This window comes from Eschscholzia californica, unplaced genomic scaffold (genome assembly GCF_041429995.1).
Source record: "Eschscholzia californica isolate CP2 unplaced genomic scaffold, dmEscCali1.0.p SCAF_3, whole genome shotgun sequence".
Lineage (NCBI taxonomy): Eukaryota > Viridiplantae > Streptophyta > Magnoliopsida > Ranunculales > Papaveraceae > Eschscholzia > Eschscholzia californica.
This window is the reverse complement of record NW_028238420.1, coordinates 62,297,122-62,319,705: the sequence shown is the minus strand read 5'-3', so window position 1 is coordinate 62,319,705 and position 22,584 is coordinate 62,297,122. Positions and strand designations below refer to the sequence as shown.

Sequence of the window (22,584 nt, the reverse complement as noted above, 5' to 3'; positions counted from 1 at the left end):
TTCTAAAACTACAGAGGAAATCATAACATATTAGGGGGGAAAAAATCGAAATTAGGGTACGTTCTCATTTTTATTTTTATTGATTGTAGGTCTTGGTCTATCACTCCGTAATATTCTTCCCAAATCTTTTTCTTACAAGCACCAACAGACGAAAACAATCCATAAGCACCTGGAGAGAAGTGATTGCCAATGGCTCAATGAAGTGTTTCCCCGAGTTATTTTGACCTTGCTTAACAATTAGTTAGCCAAATCCTTTCTTTGTAAAAAATCTTTATCCACTGTTTGCTTATGAAATCATGTTTTTAGTAACGTCACGGGTTTTCCCTTGCTTGCCCAATAACTGAGACTTAATATGCAAGCACGACTTCTAAGCATCTTCGTATCTATCTTTTTTTAATTTTTCCATAAGATCATTTACTTCTGATAACCAGTCATCATACATATCTTGTCTTTTTTAACTTCCTTTTCGAGATCTAGATCAAGTCATCTTGACTAAATCCCTCTTCACTACATTCTGATTTTTGTAGTTTTCTCAATCTTCGATCTACATATCTCGTATTCATTTCCTGAAGCTATATGTTCTCCAACGTCTTGATCTAAGTTTAGATTTCACTCTTAACATTATTCTGACATTGTCATATTCTTTATTAAAAGAAGTAGAAGAAGATTAACCTAAAATTTCTAGGTTTCTTGAGAGAGAAAATAAATTTTAATGAGTAAGACTATTTTGGGAACCAAAAAAATTTTAAATGATTTGATTGATGATTACACATATTATTTTAAACTTTATGTGTCGCTATCTATAATATTTTGGTAACTTCTAATTAATAAAAAAAAGTTATTTATGTTTTTTAGTTATTATGAATAATTTTTCGACCCAAACAATCACTTTTTTTTTTATGTAATACATTGACATATTTATGCAATAATGCAAAATAGGTTTCTTCACAAAACCTCACTATTTTGAGGGGCCATTTTGTTTGTAAGGTTTCTGTGGTATTTGCTTTGGCAAAGGTGATAAGGGGATTCCCTAAACCCTACTCCCAAGTGTACCCCCCTCACATGGGAAGGCTATTTTGGTCTTTTTAGAGTTGTTGTAAGCTGAAAAGACCAAAATAGCTTTCCCATGTGAGGGAGTAGGGTTTAGGGAATCCCCAAATCATTTTCCTTTGCTTTGGTGCCTATAATAGAAATTAGCCTCAAAAGGCCCACCGAGGTGACGAGACAAAGAGAATTATGGGCAACTTTAAATCCCAAGCTCATACAGGCTAACCATTTCATTTGCGGGTTTTGTGTAAGTTCATGTAAAATGATTAATTCAATGTGGCCCTCTCAGCCTCTCTATAACCAATTGGTAAAATTTGGCCCTAGTTGACTGTATACTTTTGTCATATTTATGGACACAAGCAGATTTCCCCCACCTAGTTTCCTTTTCACCTTTTCTCAACCTATTTTTTTCGTCTCTTCTCTCTTCTCTACTCTGTCTTCATGTCTAAAAATGGTTGTTGGTGTATCACATCGTGTTGGTGAACGGGTCAAATACGGACACGTCATCGCCCCCTCCCCCCAACCCTCCTTTCTCTCTCTCTTCCTCTATCGGAAAATCAGGTAGAAACTCTCATGGAACATCTTGAGGAGAATCCCTTGACGGAGTTGCAGAGTTTTGAGTCATACGAAAGGTCATTTCTCCGGAAAAAACTGGATACAAAATGACATTCATAATCTGGGTGAGAATAAATATAATTAATTCGCACCAATCTACGTACGATATCGAAATAAAAATTTCACTAATAAAAACATAAACCTTCAAATATGTTTTATTTTATAGAATTAGGATACAAGTGATTTAATTTGGAACACAAGTTTAATGGAATATAGGGGGAGGGAGATCGTTACAAGGAGATCGTAACGATATCCCTCCTTCTTGGCTGACGCTTGTAGACCCATATTATTCTCATGTACTAAAGCAAGGAAATGAAGACGATGACAACTAATTTTTTTTATCGAAAATAGGGGATGGAGATCGTAACTTATTGTTGACACTAATACCTTTTCATTTTGAGCCGATTTACATGAAGACGATTTTATACCGTTGTTGGATGTGGTCTCTATCAAACTCCCAATAAAAATGGACGGACAGAGTTTATCCCTCCCGTAACAGAGTCCAGAGCCGTGGCTAGGAATTTTAGGGCCCTGGGCGAAGTTTGATTATGGTCTTTTGTATAATAAAAAAATTACAAGTAAAAAATTGAACCACGCGCTTTTTTTAATATGATCTTTTGTATCATGATCTTCTCATAATGTATTGTTAGAATAAAAAAAAAATACTTAGATCTCTTTTTCTTAAAAAACACGTCTAAAGATGAAAGATATGCAACCAAACAACAAAGCAGTTTAAAGAAAAAGTGTGACGGAGCATAAATAAGAATTGATTTAGCAATTATCTTCTCAACCTCACAATTATAAGGAAAGGAAAAAAAAAAACGAGTGATGGGTTTTGTTTCCCGTGTCTCAAGTGTGGAAATCCACAATCTTGACCATTAGAGTTGATGGAGTTTCACATTAAAATGTTTAAAGTTATTTATATATAATCTGAGTGCGACCTTCATAAGAGGTGGGCCTCTCTGGGGGTGGGGGCCCAGGGCGGACGCCCTGCTCGCCCGCCCCCAAACACGGCTCTGTAATAGATTGACCTGTTTTGTTATAATATATATATATATATATATATATATATATATATATGTGTGTGTGTGTGTATGTACATGATATAAATTCACAAAACTAGGTCAAATTTTTTTGTTTTTCAGGCTTCGGCTTTGTTGAGTTGTGCAAACTAATGCAAACATGCATATACTTTCGCAAATTAACCTGTGTAAATCTTGCGTTATGTGTATAAGTTTTCACAATGTTTACTATCTGCAAGCCACTGCACCCAGGGGCGGAACGAGGTGGTGGCCAGGCAGGGTAATGGCCCTCTCTGGAATTTGACTTATAGTAGTAATTCTGAGTCCCACAGAATTTTTATGTGTGATCTATTCTATTAGATTTCACCTTTGCCCTCCCTCACACTATTTTCTAGTTCCGCACCTGACTGCACCATTACATACCAAGTTGAATCCAAAAATTGAGTTTTTGCAAATTATACCTATACTAGAGTATATCCCGTGCCCTAGGGCACGGACACTTGTATTAATCAAATGTTACGAAATTTATTGGTATATTTTATTAAGAGAGAGAGATTTTTATTAGTTATTATTTTTTTGTTTATTTTCTCTTAAATTAGTTACTCCCTCCGTCCCAAATTAAGAGTCCTGTATTCCTTTTTTGTCTGTCCCAAATTAAGAGTCCCATTTCTTTTTATATCATATAAAATCTCTACCTTTTCCAAGTATACCCTTGTATTGGATTTTAGAGTTATCATTAGCTAATTAGAAATTTTCTTAGTTGAATAACACCAAAATCTAACTCATTCCATAATAAAGTATCCCGCTTTCCATAATGGCTTAAAATCAACATTATTTGGGTATGAGATTAATTAAGAAAGAAAACACCAAAACATAAAATACGACCAACATTTGCTACCATAAAACTCGAGGAATGATTAATTTGAATAATTTTGTGCTTATGGAAATTAGTCTTATATAGTGCTACTAATCTATTTTGGAAATCAAGAATTAAAATTTGTCAAAACAACACTTTCGGTAAATTCAATTTTTTGTTCACAATTGAATTCTAATTTGAAAACTCAAATTTAGTTAAAATGAAAATAAAAAGCGCCAAATTTCAGAATAGTGAAAATTAACTAATTTTGAATTTTAAGATTATCACGTTTTATTGTGTTTCTAATTTAGTGTTTAATTTTATTTTCAATAGTTGGACACTTATGGTAAGTGAAGTGAGAGAAATAATACCCTACCATAATTCTTAAAATTCCAAAAAAGATATACTACTAAATTAATATGGGTAAAAATGGAAAACCAAAATTTGTGAAAAAAAATTGACTTTTCAAAGTGGGACTCTTAATTTGGGACGGATCGGAGTATTATTTTATTGAGAGAAAGAGATTTTAATTTCTTCTTTTAACCCTTGAAATTTATTTTATTTCTTTTTTCTTAAATTAGTTATTTTATTTCTAAGAAGGAAAGGATTATTGTTTTTTAAATAGGTAAATTTATTTCGACGAAGGACTATATTTTAAAGTTTGAGAAAGGCTTCTAGACAATATCTATTACAGTATAATAAGACAGAAGGGAAAACGCTGACTGGGACAAACACCCTGTTTTAATTAGGGATATTGTCTAGAAGTCCTTCTAAAAATTTAAAATATAGTCCTTCGTAGAGATAAAATTACCTATTTAAAAAATAATAACCGTATCCTTATTAGAAATAAAATAACTAATTTAAGAAAAAAAAAGGAAACAAAAGAAAATAAACAATAAGTAAAATACCAAAAAATTAGGGTGTCCACAATATAGCGATAATAAATATGAAAAGTCCTCAAATTTGATTTGTACATTGGTTCGTGCCCTAAGGCACGGACACTTGTATCAATCAAATGTTACGAAATTTATTGTTATATTTTATTGTGAGAGAGAGATTTTTATTAGTTATTATTTTTTGTGTTATTTTTTTTTTGTTTCTTTTCTCTTAAATTAGTTATTATTTTATTGAAAGAGAGAGAGAGAGAGATTTTAATTTCCTTTTTTAACCCTTGAAGTTTATTTTGTTTCTTTTTTTCTTAAATTAGTTATTTTATTTCTAAGAAGGAAAAGATTATTGTTTTTTTAAATAGGTAACTTTATTTCTACGAAGGACTATATTTTAAATTTTAAGAAGGACTTCTAGACAATATCCTTTGTTATTATTTTATTGAAAGAGAGAGAGGTTTTAATTTCTTTTTTTAACCCTTGAAGTTTATTTTGTTTCTTTTTTTCTTAAATTAGTTATTTTATTTCTAAGAAGGATACGGTTATTATTTTTTAAATAGGTAACTTTATCTCTACGAAGGACTATATTTTAAATTTTGAGAAGGGTCTCTAGACAATATCACATATTAAAAAAGGATGTTTGTCCCAGTCATCGTTTTCCCTTCTGTTTTATATAATAGATACTAAAAAAAGTACACGCCCATATTTGTCCGATTCCGCTTTGGACCACCCAAGTCAGAACCGTCCCTGGTTCTTTACGTTTTGCATAACAATAAGTTAGATTTACCTAACAACATATATAAGAATGATGAAATTTAACCCAACGAAAACTTCATTCATCTTTTTGTAGTAACTAAACTCCTCCAAAAAAATGATTAGTGTCGACCGGAATCGAGCCCCAACGAAAACTTCATTCATCTGATTAACTTCTCTCCAAAGTTAATCGTCTCTCCCATTTCTTTGATAGTGCCGATCCGAGTCCCCATTATAAGGATTAGTGTCAAATTTGTACATAACTGTAATAAAAATACTTGGGGTTGTCTATAGATATTTATGGATCGTTTTCTGATGATAGCATAACCAGCTTTGGAGCACATTTCTATATAAGTCGCTTTCGACCACTGAAAAATCAGTGCCAACCTGTATTGGCACCACTCCCTCGGTCTCCAAGGAAACTCCTGGAGCAGTTTCCTCGTCTCCAAGGAAACTCCTGGAGCAGTTTGTGGTAATCCACAGAATTGCAGGAGATATTAAGACCGACACTGCAAACTATCACAAATGACAAATGAACTTTTGACATATACTAAAGAGGTTCCCATCATTATTAATCACCTCCACCAAATTAAACTAGTAGCCAAGCAACAAGAGGGAGAAGTTGTCCCATCATTCCGGATCAACAGCCATAATATGACTTCATTTATCCATCTCTGTACAAAGTTTATACATTTGAAATATGTTACTATCCCTCGATGGAATTTTTTCTCTTGAACGACGATTTATTACCACTTAGGTCCGGGATAGGTACATTTGTAATCTCTTTTATACCTATTTGTATATTAAAGAAGTTTGAAGTTTTGACCCTCTAATTATTTAGGGTCATTTCTCAAATAGCCCCCAACTTTGTGGTCAGCTTCCTACCTAGCTCCTACTTTATTAAAAATACCCAGATAGCTCCTTTTTTCAGATTCCGTTATAACACCGTTATCAATTTTCTTTTGTGTTTGAAGGTTGCCGACAGGAAAATTGGTCGGTCGGCGACCTCTGTCGTTGAAGATGATGAAGTGGCGAGAAGATGAGGCGGCAGAGAGAGGTGATGAGATGGAGGAGAGAGAGATGATGACTAGTTAACGGTGTTATAACGGAATCTGAAAAAAGAGACCATCTGGATATTTTGACAAAGTAGGGGACTAGGAAGGAAACTGGTCACAAAGTTGGGGGCTATTTGGGAAATAACCCAGTTATTTAACATATTTGTGTGTGAAATTTAAGTCTGAACTCGTCTAGACTGTAAAACCCAGATCATGGACCCTAGTCCCCAAACACGCTCGCTCATCAAAAGACAACTGCCTCCACTGCTTTAGGCATAGGTCGGCCTTGAGCCCTCCTTGACCACACAAGTTGTAAAGTATAAATTGTTAAGAAAGAAATTGAACTTTTACACCAACCAGGCTACCACAATTCATGCAACTTACTTTCCTTTCATAAGATTCATAACTCGTTAACTCTTAACTACTTTGTAAAAGAAGAGTGGGTACATAAACTGCAAATATGAACCTAATTTGATTGGGAAGTAGGTCCTTTTGTTAGCTAGCACGGTTCCTTGCTGAAGATCCCAACCACCAACCACTCCCCTACCCACCATATAAACCTAACATGCATGGGTATGCATGCATGAATTTGAGATTAATAGATGAAGGTGGCTGGTATAGGGAGACACATGAAGGGCTATGAAAACCAACTTCTTCAACTTTATCTTTCAAAGAGGTCTACTTACTTGGGAGTAGAGAAGAAGAGAGAAAGAGATAGGAATAGTAAGAGAGGAATACAGGAGAGCTAGGATGAGTTTAATTTTTTTTTTTTTTTTTTTTTTTTTTTTGAGAAATGGACTACGATAACCGCCTAATTTAAACCGTAATGAAAGAGGCCTAAAATTTGACAGATTTATTACAATTCAAACTGCTTCCACCGAGACTCGATCTCACGACCTCATGGGCTTAAGAGGGGTGTCCAACCGTTACACCAAAGGATGGTGGACATGATGAGTTTAATTTTGAAAGTATATATAAGGTCTTGAATCTTAATAACATAAAAAAAAATTCAAAAAATAAAAAAAATAATAACATAAAAAATTGAGTGAGAGATTTCACAATTCTAAAGATGAGATCGATCTCCCTATAATAGTCCTCACAATACCCCACTTTCATTTTGCTATCCCAGCCAAACTAATCGTATATTATGTGTAGTCCTTTACTATAGTCATCACCATCAACCAAAAACACCTATAAAACCCCCCTTAGGGTTCTCACTTTCTCTCATCCATTTCACCTCCCTTAGTTGTATAAATCATGTAGAGGGAAAGGTCCCTCACTCTCTCTCTCCCTCTCTCTCCCTCTCTCAAAAAAAAAAAAATACTTATAAACATGTTAAACTTGAAGTTTATAATTTGCAGGTACTCTTTTCTTGCTTCTCCTCATTTAGTGTGTGTGTGTGTGTGTGTATATATATATATATTGTTTCTTTCTTACTCTCATTTATGTTACATTTTCATGCAGGAAACTGGAAACAAAATCATCATCATTAGCTACTAGTCCACTACTTCCTATGGTGGGAAAATATTAATGGAATACTCATTTGAGCAAGACTATATGATCTCATATTATAAGTGAAGGGTTTCGAGGTTTGTCGCTTTTTGAGCCTCAACCTCGAACCTTCACCACTTTTAGCATTCAAGGTTCGAGCCTCAACCTCGAACCTTACCTACATTATCGTTTATGTCGTCAAGAAAGAAGGACGACTTGATCTCATGAAGATTTTCATATTACATTTTATGTTAATTTGTACACTCATATCTTTCTAGTTTGATCTCTTGTAATATTTATAACGACTTTTGTTTCTTGTCTATGTAAGGTTGTGTATTGCTTTCTCAGCAATCCATTCTCTTTTGACCACTTAATGAAACTATTTTATTAAAAGTGTAATTTACTTTATCAAAACTGACTCTATGCCCAGCCCCCTTCTCCCAGCTGAATCCCGGCCGGGTGCGTGGCCTCATGATATTTAGGGAGCTCTCTCTATACCTCGTCCCGCTACGTCACCTGGCCCGGATTCGACGGGAAGACAGGTCGGGTTCAGTACCACCAATCATGTAACATTATTGCTGCCTTGCTGGCTTACCAATTGGAATGCAATTTTGCCTTTTTGCCTTCTTCCACATCGAAAAACATTTATGAAAGTCGAAAAAAATTTAGATTTTTTTTTGTTCTGTGGCCCTCTTATATTGTTCTCTTCATAGAAAAATAAATAAATAAATTTCTATACTTCTGTAAATAGATGATGCCAAAGAGCTAGCAAGATGTTAGGTATTTATCTCAACAAAAAAAAATAAAGATGAAAGGTATTTGCAAAAAGTGGGGATTCAAGATTTACATCAGAGGGGGCTAAATTAACTAATAAGAACTAAGACAATTTTTGCCAAATTTTGCATATAATTTAGGCGTTCCTGTGCTAAATGCTACATATTTTCTTACCTGCAAGAAACACCTTTTTGTAACATTATATTATATTTAACTTTGAACACTGTTAGGAATGTGATTGTCAGGGAACTGTCCCTTAATTATAAGTATGCCATGTTTATCAAATAATTGTTATTTCATGCATTTGTCCTTTTAACCTAATCTAGACATGTAAATTTGTGTATGTGATTCATAGTGAAAATATTACATGACATCTCAAATTTGCTCATGATTGTGATGAGGTAGTTGAAAACTGTTAGAAAATTATTCTAAATAGATGAGAAAGTTACATACCTTCAGCCATTAATTGTTGATTAAGTTATAAATCTGGTACAATAACTAAGATGAATACAGGATATTGAAAATCTTCTAATCTCAATTCTCTCCCTAAGTTATTGTCGTGTCTTGACTGAGACACATGCATTATATATTGCAAAGGTGATAAGGGAACTCCCTAAACCCTACTCCCAAGTGTACTCCCTCTCACATGAGGAAGACCATTTTGGTCTTTTCATAGTTTTTGTCAGATTGAAAAGACCAAAATACCCTCCCATGTGAAGGGGAGTACACTTGGGAGTATGTTTAGGGAGTCCCCAAAATCATTTTGTATATATTGGGAGGGGTTAGTGATAATTAATATAACTACTCCACATTTTGTTCCATTGAGATGGGTGTAGTGAGTTGGTTATTATAACCAACTTTATCCTTCAAGTCTGATTCCATTATAATAGGGTAACCATCACCTAAATACGCAGTCTATCAAATTCAAATTGGTAACTGGTCAAACTATCTCCAAAACGAAATATATGAATGTGAGCCACCATTAATTCTCAATTAAAAAAAAAAAGCAAAAACCACATTGGATGATATGATGAATCTCCATTTGTTGAGGTGTGCCTCCGAACTATGTGGCTCATTCTTTGTGACATATTAGGTAAGTCCACAATAAACATTCAATCCATGTGTTTAGCTAATGATTGTGGAAGGGCACATATCTACTATATAATAGAACATGGAAGAACTTAAGCCGTTTAATTTCACCTACTATATAATAGAACATGGAAGACCTTAAGCCGTTTAATTTCACCTACGACTAAGCTAGATTTATGTGATCACATATATAGGTTATTTTTGGTTCCCCAGGTTGCAAATGAGAATGTCCTAAGATGTCGCTGGATCTAGCCAACGGTACAAGGGACATTACGAGCCAGTAATAAGACACCTAGCGTCCGCTCCGGATAGGTATTGTATAGTCCTAGACTCCTAGTGAGCCAAGAAGAGATGTAGATGTGATTGATACCTGGTTGATTTCTTGTGACCTAGGTCAAACCAATAAGATCCAGCTTTTTGTGTTGCAATTGGCTGAGTAATTTAGAATTATTTATGTTTGATTCAAATGGACGCAAAATCAATCAGTAGTCCTTGAAAGGATTAAAACATCAATACTAAGACTCAATACTAAGTCAACCCTAAGCTCCACTTTGGGCAATCATGTTGCCCTTGCCATTTAACCATTAGATTTTATTATAGTTCAGACAACCCTCTTAAGTCTATGAAGTCGTGGAATCGAGTCTCGGTGGAAGCAGTTGGCTATCAAGATTTATTTCATGCAATTTAGACAATATATAAAGTAAATAATATAATAAATTGTCAAGCTTTAGGCCTCTTTCATGTTGCCGGGTTTTAGGGCTCTTTCATATTGTCGGGTTTTAAGCCTCTTTCATTATGGTTTAACTTAGGTGGTTATCGTGCTCATCACATTTTCATGATGTATCAATACCTTGTAACAACTAACGTAGATCTTAATCGATTTCTCAAAAAACAAAATACATATATTTCCACTTTAAAAACAAGTCTAAAATTGAGAAAAATACTTTTCTCGTAGTCTGAAACAAGTAAGCACACGCAAACTATATAATAAAGTAACACAAATGATTAAAGATAAAAGAAAACAGCCCTACCCTGGCCATAACCTAAGTTGTCTACATGCTTTCAAAAATGCAACTTCTGCTCTCTTTTAAGAATATCAAGACACAAAAATTGGAAAGAGAAAAACAAACTTAATTTAGATAATTAAAATGGAATTAATTACAGTGTTTTCTGTTACTTCAATACATTTTTTTGGTGGTGGCGCCATGGCGGTGGGTGGTGGTGAGTGGAGTGTGGGGGAAGAAGGCTTGTCAAGCAGGACTTGATTCTTGAACTTGTGCACCAGACCTGTTATTTGTTGTCATAACTTCTCTGTTTCTAGCACTCCTGTGTTGTAATCGTTGGTGTAGAGTCTCAGAAATCTGGTTGAAGAATTCGGCATCCCATCTGTTAATTAGTGAAGGGTCTTCAGCATAGCAGATGTATATCGATGTAACAGCGCTTTCCACCACTACAGTTGCTAATCCCACCTGCAAATCAACAAGTTAGTGCATTTCGACTTCTGTATTGTGAGAATCGTCTGACATAGATCGAGGTAACCCTCGTGACCACGTAAATAATATCTAAGGCTTCTTTTCTCATTGTCAATTTGCTTCAGGGTTAGACGTTCACAAACTTAAGAGCTAAACCCACGTGCTGTAGACCTAAATGGTATTCGACTTTACTCAACAAAAAGACACGTCTTAGGCTCAAACACCAGAAACGAGAAGTGGGATAATAGTCTCACATGGACAAAAGAGAAGTTTATAAAGTAAATGGTATTCTAGGACTTCTCTACTCATTGTCAATGATTATCAGTTGAATGCCAACAAACTTAGTCTGTACTTAATTATATGTCTAATTGACACGCGATCTTCACATATTTTCATGGTGTAACTTCTAACAGGGAGCGTAATTTGCTTTGCGTATGTCTGGGGAACTGATCCATGTTTTGCCTATTCTTTGGCCTTCGGCCCCTCTAATAGTATTCCGCCTTCACCCGAAAAAGACCAATTTTTCAGTTTCGGTAGTTAAGCAAATTTGAAATTCTTCTCCAAATAACTTCGCGCATCTACTTTGATTGCTTCAAATCTTCAAAAGTTTAACAGTCACCCAAGAGGATTTGATTTCATAATGACCAAGAAGAAAATGCAAAAACGAAGAGAGGAAGAATCTGGAAAACTTACCAAGATCATTCCCATCAACATAGCAGTAGAGCCAACCATAATTACTCTATTGCTCATTTTTAACCATGTCCAAACTCCTGCACAGGTCCCGGTAATAAGACCACCCAAGATAGTTCCCATAAGTAGGACTGCGCCTGAACAGTCGTATGCGATAAGCGCTTCTACGCCAGTTGACTGGAACAACTCCCATGCATCTCTTGCGGACGAATTGAAGCCTTTACCATAAACTGCTATCTGGATGACAAACACAATGAAATCTTGTTTTAGGCCATTCATTTCTTTCTGCTAGTTTAGGGTAACGGACTGACTTGATAAAAATGGCAGTGGGATTTCTTAAACTGAAAATAACTTTGGAGATGATGTGACTCAGAAAACAGGTAGGCAAATGCGCATAAACCCTATGAAGGCCAATGCTTAGCTTACATATAAGCAAGTTACACAAATTCCACCAAACAGACCATTCAGGATACAAGACCAATCGGGTCTATGTATAATGGTCGACATGGTCTTCCATTCAAGAGAATGTTGTCATGGTATCTGCTTGTTCTTTGGCAACGAGGAATGAGAACCAATTCCCTAGATTTGGACTTCCCATCATAACGAATAGTAGATGACTCTGCTCTAAGTAGAATTCTTACATCAAAGCTAGCTACATATACCCTATATGAGACCGTAACACGACACGAATTGTCCATGAGTAAGGCCTAGAAGGGGGACAAAATTCAAATATATATCAGATAAGATGGTGCATATCTTGGAGATAACTTTATCTCTGAATGAAATTTAACCAAGTTGGGCAACTTGTTCACATGCTGTTTCCTACAAATTTTGGATATTATGTGAACAAAACACATGAACATCTAACGACACTTAAATGACAGTGCCGGTTGTTGGCATCAGTTCTGGCAGAAGTAGTTTGTCATGACTCATTCAGTCAGAAGGGGTTGCAGGATGAAACCTCAGGTTTCACCCTGGGTGCACTAGGCCCCAGTGGGTTTGTTCTAATCAATTTGATATGAGTCGGTCTAAATAGGGAAAGGGAAATGCTAAAGTTACAAAATATTTTGACAAAAGATAGTTCCCAGCTGATGTGTCGGTTGTGGTTTGAAACTTTGACCAAATCTAGGCCGTTGAGAGTTGAATATCACAACCGCCACATCAGCTGGGAACTTTCTTTTGTCAAAATCCTTCGTAACTCTAGCATCTCCCAATAGGAAAAACAAAAAAAACAAATTCAAAGAGAAAGGAAGCTACCTGGACATATGCATATTTGTTGAAAAAACGAACAAGTGTCTCTACGAGATTAAACAAAAAGTCGACACAGCACAACAAACACTCATTGTTGCCTATTTTGGATCGGAATCCTCTGATCTGGAAAATTTCAAGAAAATTGTACACAACAAATAAGAAGTGGTTTACAAGCAAGCAGTGACACAGTATATTACCTTCTTAATAGGCATAACAAATCTAAACAATTTTTTTTAAAACCGAATTAAACCTAACATGGATACTCCTAGTATTTTTGTCTAAGTAGGATACTCGGATACTCGTACTCATCATGTATGTATTTGCATACAATCGTGTTAGAACAATAAAATCTCACTCAAGGTTAACCCCTTCTGTGAGTCATGTCAAAGAAGTACAAAATCATTAAAACGAAAGGCCTAACTAAGCCAAGAAAATGTAAATGGTTAAAGCCGTATTACGACACTGGCCTTTCTCATCTCACAATATCAGACACCTTTTACAGGTATCGGATATTGATATTTGTACTCATTATCTATGACACATCGAGTTAAATAGAGGTTATAACTTATATGTTCACCTCCCACCGCAACACCCGGATAGCTGCTGTAAAGAGTGATCCGTAGCAGATGCTTCCCAATGAAGTTGTCACTGCATATCTTAGAGACCTCAGCATTGGCTTGGGAGGCATTGACGCTGCTTCTCGACCACCATGGATGAGAACAAGAAAAACCATTCCAGATACTATAACATGCACTGTATTACAGAGGACAGCACCTGTCCAGAACAAACTCACTGAAAGCACCTGCATGTAGAAATGATAGATTGGTCATTTGGGAATATATCAAAAGCTACTTCATTGTTAGTATAGTTTCTATAAGAGTAGATGTAGAATGAACAAAACTTGCCACCTCACCGCAAGAAGCCACCAGCGTCCACCATCACCAATGCTTGAAGCAACAACTCCAGCTGTCCCAAATGACCATATTACCATCCATAGAAGCATTACTAGCATAAATGCACATGTTACTCCGGTAACTTCCGGAAGGCTCCAGACCATCTTCACAGCTTTTTGCAACACCAGCATCGTAAAGGGAAGTCTAAAGGAGAACAGAACAAAGTCAAGCAGATTTCAGACACGAGTATTCAAATACTGACCTTAGCTAGTAATTTCAAACATGATAGATTTTAGACTAACTAGAAAGCTACCTAACACAGACACCAGGACGGTTATGTACTTCAAAAACAGGTAAGGAGGTGCCATACATGGTGAATGGAAAAAATGCGAAAACCAAAGTACAGTTGTACAAACATATTTTATTGTATTGTTATTAGATCCTTCACTTTTATCAACAGATGTTTATTTTTGCACCAACCATTATCACATTTTACTCAAAGATGTTACAATTGATCCCAACCCTACTTTGTGCAATAACACACAACATTGGTCCATACAAAAGCCCACATTTGAGTTCTTTTGGGCATCATTAGCAAAGACAAACATTTTCTAATCTAATCCCTAAGTTGAGTACTTGAAACTTCAAAGTTCCTGTTACGAAATTCAATCTCCGTTAGTTGTTATTATGCATGAATTGAGACATATAGCTCGTGAATGTACACATGCATGTGGGTGTTGCTCAATATTCACTACTAGAGACAAAAATCAATTTTGAGAATTGATCCTTTAGGTCAAGTACTCATCCTTTACCCAAACATCGAAAATGAGGATGACAATCACAATAGTTCGTTCAAATCAAGATCCTTCAACGTGAGTGGGCACAAGAGAAAATCAAATCATATGTCTGTGTGAGAATAGTTCACATGGGATGGCAAAAGGGTGATCTAGTAACTAAATCACCCTCCGATCATTGCCAATTGGTATTGAGTCGAATGACCACAAATTAAGCCTAACCAAATCATCAAAAATAAATAAGAAGAAGAGGAATTCATGGTACCTGTCTATAACCGAAATTACGTACAAAAATTGGAGAGAAGCACCAATTGCAAATGCAATACCCCAAAAATACTGTCTGCCCCAAAAACAAAAGATGCTTATAACAGCAAGATAAGTAGTCAAAATATGCACTGAAATTCTCATCATTTGATTAGCTTTAGAACCAAGCAATAACAACCAAATCCAACCAAGAACAGTGCCAACAGCACCAGCTACAGCATAAAATGGCCAATAAGTCTCTGTTAACTCTGACCTATTCTCAACAAACTTATAAGTAAACCTATCAATCTTAAGTCTATCAGCTCTTTGAAACCTATTCATACCCAGAACTGCTAGAAGAAACCCTAATCCTATTAAATGTATGATAAAAATACACAACCAGAAAATATCTCGCCAATGTCTTGAAGGTTCATCAATTATCATCAACCTATGTGAAGGAGATCTTCCATTTCCACCATCCTAACAATTGAAGCAAAACCCATGATCAATTTCAGATCTTTATGAGTTTTAACTTACTAATTCAGCTTCAATCAAACATCGTGAGAATAAAAGTTCAGTTTTTTTTGTGTAACTTTTTACCTGCTGGATAGTGGAGACGGAAGCGAAGTCTGTCTCGGGAGAAGAAGTCTGGAAGTCTGTCATGATCGAGTAGTAAAATGCCCTAATTTGCAGAAGGAACGGAGCATAATTGGATAAATCTAGTTGTGGGTCATGAAAAAGTTGTTAGAGATGACGCCATTAACGTGAAGAAACTTGGCAGGAGAGAGAGAGAGATAGTTGACAGAGAATTAAAGGCACTATGACGTGGGTACTTTACGAGTTAATGTCACTCTTATGTTTAGAGAGGTTCTAAAAAAATTGTTCAGAGAGAAAAGATCAATTTGAGATATAGACATTGTAAATTTTGTGTCGATCTGAAATAAACTTAACTTTTTTTTTTTTCTGAATCGAAATAAACTTAACTTGTAATAACATCTAGCATTACTAGTTAGAAGATAAATCGTGACACACTAGGTGGAGAGACTGAGTGAGAATTTGATCCAAAAGGAGAATTATTTTTTAAATGACATAATTATAAATTTATAACCTTCCAAGTTTTATTATAGATCCGCAATCAAACAAAGAAGCCGTTGTCTGTATGTAAATTTTTTTTGTATTGGCATGTGTTGTGGTTCATAATGAGGGGGTTTATGAGCCATATTACCAACCATTAGGCAAACATTCTATTCTTTTTTACTAGTACATCATTACATCAATATTATAATGGTTTTAAGAAATAGAGGGGTTCAATGAGTTTTGAACTCAATATAATCATCTCAAGAATCATAATCAATAAAATCAAAATTCTTAGACAAACATTCTAAACAACCTAAATGTCCCAAACCATAATGTTAAACGTTGGGGACTAGTTAACTGAGAAAGCAATATAGAACTTCATTGAATTTAAAGACCATAAACTTCATTTGTTGGAACAATTAGTCGGATTTTCAGATAGTCTTAAAAATACACTTAAGAAGATAAACTTGTGAGACACTATACGAATTTAATCAACTTGCTCGTAGAAGTTAAATTGAAGCGAAAACTAGGAATGTGACAAACATACTCGATGTATATAGTGTTGAAAAAGTAAGGTTTCCAATATGTTTAACAAGAAAATTACTCTCATCGTATTTGAAAAAAAAACTTGTTTCAATTCACCACATTCAAAAATCCATAAAACAAAATCAGTATAAGTATAATGTCGCTAGAGTCGGATGGATGGTTAATAAGTGAAAGAAATTTGTACCCTTGGCATTTTTGTAAAATAAATTACTTCATCGATAATCTTTATAATCTCCGTCTTTTTAATTTACTTCATCAATTATTTTTTTATCAAAATTTATTATAAGATTAACCCTCCTTTACAATTCTCAAAATTTACTTGCCATCAAAATCTGATTGAATCGAGATAGTAGAAGCCCAATAGGGTTTAAATTGATGATAGTATGCAGGAATCATGGGATTCAAACGAACACAAGTCACTCATTTTTGTTGAAACTACGATGTTAAAGAAGAATGAAACTGTTTTTTTAGCTTTCTCCAATTTCTCATTTCATCTCTACAAAATGAGTGTAACAAGTGCATGTCTAAAGTAATAATATGAATAATTAAAGAGATTTTTTAAATTTAGGGTGATGTGCAATTATTTTGTGTATATATATATAGCTTGAATCCTTGAAAAGAAGATTTTATAACTTGAATCCATAAATAGCCGTTGATAAGTTTGTTGTTTCACACACATGGCAATCCTCTAATCACAATAAAGACATGAAATGTCATGTATATCTCTCTAATTAATTTTTTAATTTTTAACTCAGAATGCAAGCATTCGAAATGCATCATACAAGATTGTTGATCATAATTACGCAACTTCATAACAAATCAGTAATTAGAACAAGAGGATAAAAGGATGTACACCAACATGGCAGGCATGTTTTCAACAAAAAAAAACATGACACCCATGGGACGATTGTTCACATACCTTTCTATATTACAATACACTTCTTTAGAAGCAGTGTCCATGAGAAACCCGAAATTTTAGTTAGAATTTTGTTCTTTTCCAAGTAAAATCCCGTTAGAACTCTACATTGATTAGAATCAGATTATAGAATGTTTGTGTTTTAGACTCAGATATATGATTCACTTAAATAGTGATTACTTGGTTGATTTGGGATCCCCAGAAGTTTTGCTCCCAGACAACAAAATTGGTTACTGGGTAATCAAATTGATTTAATTTAAGACTGACATCACACATAAAATCTTCAAAAAACTTCTACAGTTTAACCTTCAAAAACTAAATAATGGCAGGGAATTCAGATAGTTTCTCAGGTCAAAACTTCAAGCAGTACTAGCAGTTTAACTGTCATTAAAATGAGAACTTAACAAACAGCATAAGAAATAATCTAGTTGAGTTTTTCTTCTACTTATGCATCAGTAATTGGGTACTCGAACACAACATCTTTCCCAGAGAGCTTCCTGTAAACACCGCTAAATGTTTCAAGCTTGTATTCTGTGTTGTTTCGCTCCTTGGGGTCCAAGAAAATCTACAACCAAGATATAATCATATCAGGATGAAGGTAAATTCGGAGAAAACTAGAGTGTACAAGAATTCCAATATTGGCATCATTTGTCTCATTACCTTGATAATTTTGGAACCGTCAAGACGGTATTTGATGCGCTTGCCAACAATCTCAGCTGGATAAACAACATCCTCTAGAATAGCATCATGTACAGCAGTGAGGGTACGGCTTCGAGGCCTTTGAACTGCAGCGCCCTTCTTTGGTGGTCTCACTATCCTTCGGGTAGCTATCACAATCACATCCTAAAACACAACAGAGTTTTCAGCTCAACGTAATTAATATTAAGACTGACTGACATTTCAAGATCATCAACAAAGGAAACTCAAGCATAATACACAACGATCACCATAATCCATTACGCAACAGTCCGTGAAAATAGAACATGAAATAATGTGCAAAAGAGTATGGAATTTCAACAGTATACCCTAATCCGCCAAAATCAAAAACATTGTATGCTCCTTAGTTTGGTTTATATCAGATTGATTGCCTCTTACGCAACAATCAGCCATAATCCATATTACACCATAATCCATTACGAAAATCAAATGCATTGTATGCTCCTTAGTTTCGTTTATATGAGTTTGGGTTTATATGGAATTCATCAGTATACCCTATTCTGTAAAAATCAAAAGCATTTTATGCTCCTAAGTTTGGGTTAATACCAGATTGCAAAAGAATATAGAATTTTCATCAGTATACCCTAATTCACCAAAATCAAAAGCATTGTATGCCCCTTAGTTTGGTTTGTATCAGATTGCTTGCCCTAGTGGCTTCCATAAGGAAGAGGTATAGACTTGTCACTTACCAAAGTCTTGCAGTCAATAAACCCATTACGTCGACTTATATCTCTACAACTACTAAGTTTGCAACAAGAAATTAGGGTTTACCTTGCCACTGAACTTCTTTTCAAGTTCCCTGACAAGCTTGACATGAATTTTACGGAAACCCTTCCTCAATCTGTAGGGAACGTGGATAACTACAGCCTTACGGTTCCCAGAAACATCAATTTGACTGCAGCAAACAAACATTAAATCATTTTCATTCATTATGCAAAACCTAAATAACAAGTAATTATTTGACACTTACACTGCAGAATTGATGTAAAGATCTTTCAAATCACTTTTGAGATCATTGCTGGTATTCTCCAAATCGAACAATGACTATGGAGACAGAGAGACAAAAACCCTAAATCAGATTACACACCAAATATGACAGATACTAAGAGATAGAGAGAGAGACATTATGGAAAAGAAGGGACGCCGAATTACCTGAGCAACTGTCTCGTCGAACTCAGTTGGCTCGACGCCCTTATCCTTCTGGATTTTCCTCATGGCGGTGAACATCTTGGAATCGCAGTGAACTCTTCACTGAAAATTCTCTCTTTCTCACTAAACAAGAACCAAAACAATAATAAGAAACAGATTCAAGAATGCGGATTATAGTTCAAACCAAGCAATGGAGAAGAAGAGATTGTTTACCTTTTGGAAAGCTTTTGAACGACAGAAATGCTGCAAAAATGTAGAGAGAGAGAGAGAGAGAGAGAGAGATGGTGAAATATTTAGGGTTTATAAGCCATACATCCTCAAGCCCTAAAATCCAACGGACATAAAAGAATTAAGTCTCCTGGCGGTTGGATTTAGGGTTTATACAACTTGGACAGGTTCAGGGGTGCCTATAGTATTTGTCTTTAGAGTCGGGTTTCTATCTCGGACTCAAAATTCGGATTAGACGGACGCAAAGCATTTTTGGATGGAGCCAAACCCACCTATTATTTTATTTTATTTTTTCTTTTTTGAAACCAAGTGAAACCCTCTTTCATTGATAAGTGATTGAATCACAAGTTACATGGATGATAATTGTTATTTCTTTAAGAACTACATGAGAGTTACAGACGATAAGTTCATAGAACTTTCAAATGTAAAGTGCCACACGAAGGGAAAGAAATTGACCACACAGACTCAAACAAAAGACACTAAAAGTCGACAAAATATATAGAACTAATATTAAAATTGCTCCAACCAAAGAGAACCACCTATTATCTATAGCGGGTCTGCACTATTGGTTGTTTTTTTTTTCATTTGGACAGATGAAAATACAAATTCAATAATAAAAAGGAATTAAGGGTCCTTTCATGTTCAAACATGGATATTATATAAAATAAATCTTATATAAAACAAATTACACTGCCATTTTGTTCTCTCAAAAACCAAGATACCAAAATGAAAAATCACATTGGAGGGATCATTTGGTAACACCTTATAAACTTATAAACTAGAAAATAGAATAATTCATCAAATATTATCTTCCTCGTCTCCTACGACTCTATAATTTTCTGAAATTTACTCTTTTTTATTATTCTCATATTATACTTAGAATCAAACTTTAGTTGAACCTCTTGATAGACTCGATCAGATTCATATTCATATACTTGATTTTGGTATTAGAATTGGTTGGCAATGAGCATAATTTATGAAAGCAATTTTAAGAAAGATAAATAGGCCGGTTGAGATTGTCATATGATACAACTGAATGAAAGAATTGAAGATCAAACTGAAGTGATATGTCATTCGAGTAATTGATGTTTATATATGGGAACAATGAGATATAAAGCAAAGGCTGATTCCAAAACATAAATTAAAGAAGAATAAAACCGATCTTAGCTTCCTCCAATATCTCACTTGATCTCAATTTTTAATATCAATTTAATATAGATGACAAATATTTTAGAATACAGAAGATCTTCAATCTATATTGACCATGTACATATAATTTTTTGTCAGTATATATAACTTGAACTCAAAATTTGATGAGTTTGTTATTTTACATACATTACAAACCTATAGTCACACAAAGTACATTCACTGTCATGTATAATTTTATATGACTAATTTTTGCACTCAAGATACACATGTGATGATATGCCTTCAAAAATTGTCGATCATAATAAACGAGTGGGGGGCGACCACACCATAGACGGTGTAGTATATGCCAAACTTGCTAAATATAGTGTGTCTCGGTTCGGTAGCACAACAAGATACGCCATGTAGGCATATATGGAGCGAAATTCTTTGTCCAAGTCATACTTTATTTTTGCGAACTTTTGTTTTCCACACAACAATAGAAAGGCAGAAGAAAGTGATTAAAAGATGTAAACCACCACGGCATAAATGAAATAAAAACAACATGGCGCGCAAGCGAGTTGGCCCCTTACCCCCACCAAGTTCTTTTTTCTTTTCCTTTTTTTTTTTTCCTTTAAGTAGAAAGATCAAGTTCTACTTTATTTAGTTAAAAGTCTAAGTATTTTTATTTTGTTTAGTTAAAAACTAAACAATTGTTGCTTGCAAGTTTTTTTTCGTTAAACAAAAAAAATACCTAAAAGTCTGGGGCTAAAAAAAATTGAGTGAATCACCGCAAAAAATTTATAGGAAGGTTTGATCAAATTTAAGGAGAATTTTGCACTTTACTAGAATTATAGTGGATTTGCTCTCCTCCCCGCCTTCACCAGACCACCAATGTTCTCTCTTTCTTTCTCTACTGTTCGAGTGAAAGTTTGAACCCTGCGTTTCTATTTTTTTAACCCTTCATTTCTATTGAAACTTGAAATTCCGGTGTATTATCCAACTAATGCATAACCACACACATATTTTTACACCTGTCGAGATTGAAAGTTACTAAGCTTGTTCGATAGTGTATGAATAAGGTTGTCTTTTTTTGTTTGAATTGTTTGGCGTGCCTCGAACCCTTGATCACTAAGGTGGAAGACTATACTTCTTACCATTCCAACCAAGGGTTGTTGTTCTATACTAAGATTGTAAATTTTTTTTTTACTCCCGCACTGGTCGCCATCAAACTGACTATTGCGACAACTTATTTCTTCTTTTAATCTTGCTCTATTCTCCTCTGCACACCACCTTCAAACCACCATCACTACCATTATTTGTCTTTCTCCTTCTCCCTCTCTCTTTCCCCTCTTTTTTTTATCTGTTCCAGCAAAGGGGAGGTTCCATTTCAACAGAAAAACAGTTGCTAGTTTGGGCGATCCCCAAACCAATACGAACTGTTGGGGGATTTCTCCTTAACTAGATCGATTTTTGGCGGAGGAGATCCTCCCATTTGCCGAAATAAATAGCGGGAGAGGGAGGGAAGTGAGTGAGAAGAAAGGTAAATGGAGATACTGGTGGAAAGAGAGGAGAACAAAAAGATAAGAAATCGTGGTGGTCGGAGGTGGTAGCCGAAACTGGTGGCCGAGTTGGTGCTAGGAGATGAGGAAGAAGTTTTGTTGTCTCGGAAAATTTGACAAAACCAAAAATTTCCCCTTGAAATTTTCTTCTGCGAAAATTTGACAAATTATGGCTTGAACAAGCCACAAAATATACAAAAAAACTGATCGAATTTGGCCTTATGAAAAACAATGCCTGAAATATTATTTCATAAAAAAAAAAGCGAAAATTTTTGAAACTCTCATGATGAAGCCAATAACTTACCTCTTATTGTTTTCTACCATGTAAGCTA

General features: G+C 35.0%; 2 protein-coding genes and 1 long non-coding RNA gene across 4 annotated transcripts; 1 reads left to right on the top strand and 2 right to left on the bottom strand.

The window, feature by feature from the left end:
- Positions 1–7,475: 7,475 nt before the first annotated feature.
- On the top strand, positions 7,476–8,119 carry LOC147552981 (uncharacterized). The gene is made up of 2 exons (XR_015238544.1): positions 7,476–7,596; positions 7,700–8,119. It is a non-coding gene; the product is annotated as an uncharacterized LOC147552981 (long non-coding RNA).
- Positions 8,120–10,469: 2,350 nt separating this feature from the next.
- On the bottom strand, positions 10,470–15,803 carry LOC147552980 (Plasma-membrane choline transporter family protein). The gene is made up of 7 exons (XM_086670026.1): positions 15,533–15,803; positions 14,955–15,412; positions 13,916–14,099; positions 13,580–13,804; positions 13,009–13,125; positions 11,755–11,988; positions 10,470–11,058 (listed from the first exon to the last, which is right to left on the bottom strand). Exons 1-7 carry the CDS (start codon positions 15,593–15,595, stop codon positions 10,840–10,842), a joined length of 1,500 nt encoding a protein of 499 aa, XP_086526152.1. The 5' UTR covers positions 15,596–15,803; the 3' UTR covers positions 10,470–10,839.
- Positions 15,804–17,701: 1,898 nt separating this feature from the next.
- Positions 17,702–19,656, bottom strand: LOC147552979 (small ribosomal subunit protein eS7-like). 2 transcript variants are annotated; one of them, XM_086667714.1, is made up of 6 exons: positions 19,551–19,656; positions 19,341–19,460; positions 19,159–19,232; positions 18,960–19,083; positions 18,132–18,314; positions 17,702–18,036 (listed from the first exon to the last, which is right to left on the bottom strand). In XM_086667714.1, exons 2-6 carry the CDS (start codon positions 19,413–19,415, stop codon positions 17,917–17,919), a joined length of 576 nt encoding a protein of 191 aa, XP_086523840.1. In that variant the 5' UTR covers positions 19,416–19,460; positions 19,551–19,656; the 3' UTR covers positions 17,702–17,916. The 2 variants fall into 2 exon arrangements, with proteins under 2 accessions (XP_086523840.1, XP_086523839.1); XM_086667713.1 differs by having other exon boundaries at positions 19,341–19,462; positions 19,564–19,580.
- Positions 19,657–22,584: the final 2,928 nt, after the last annotated feature.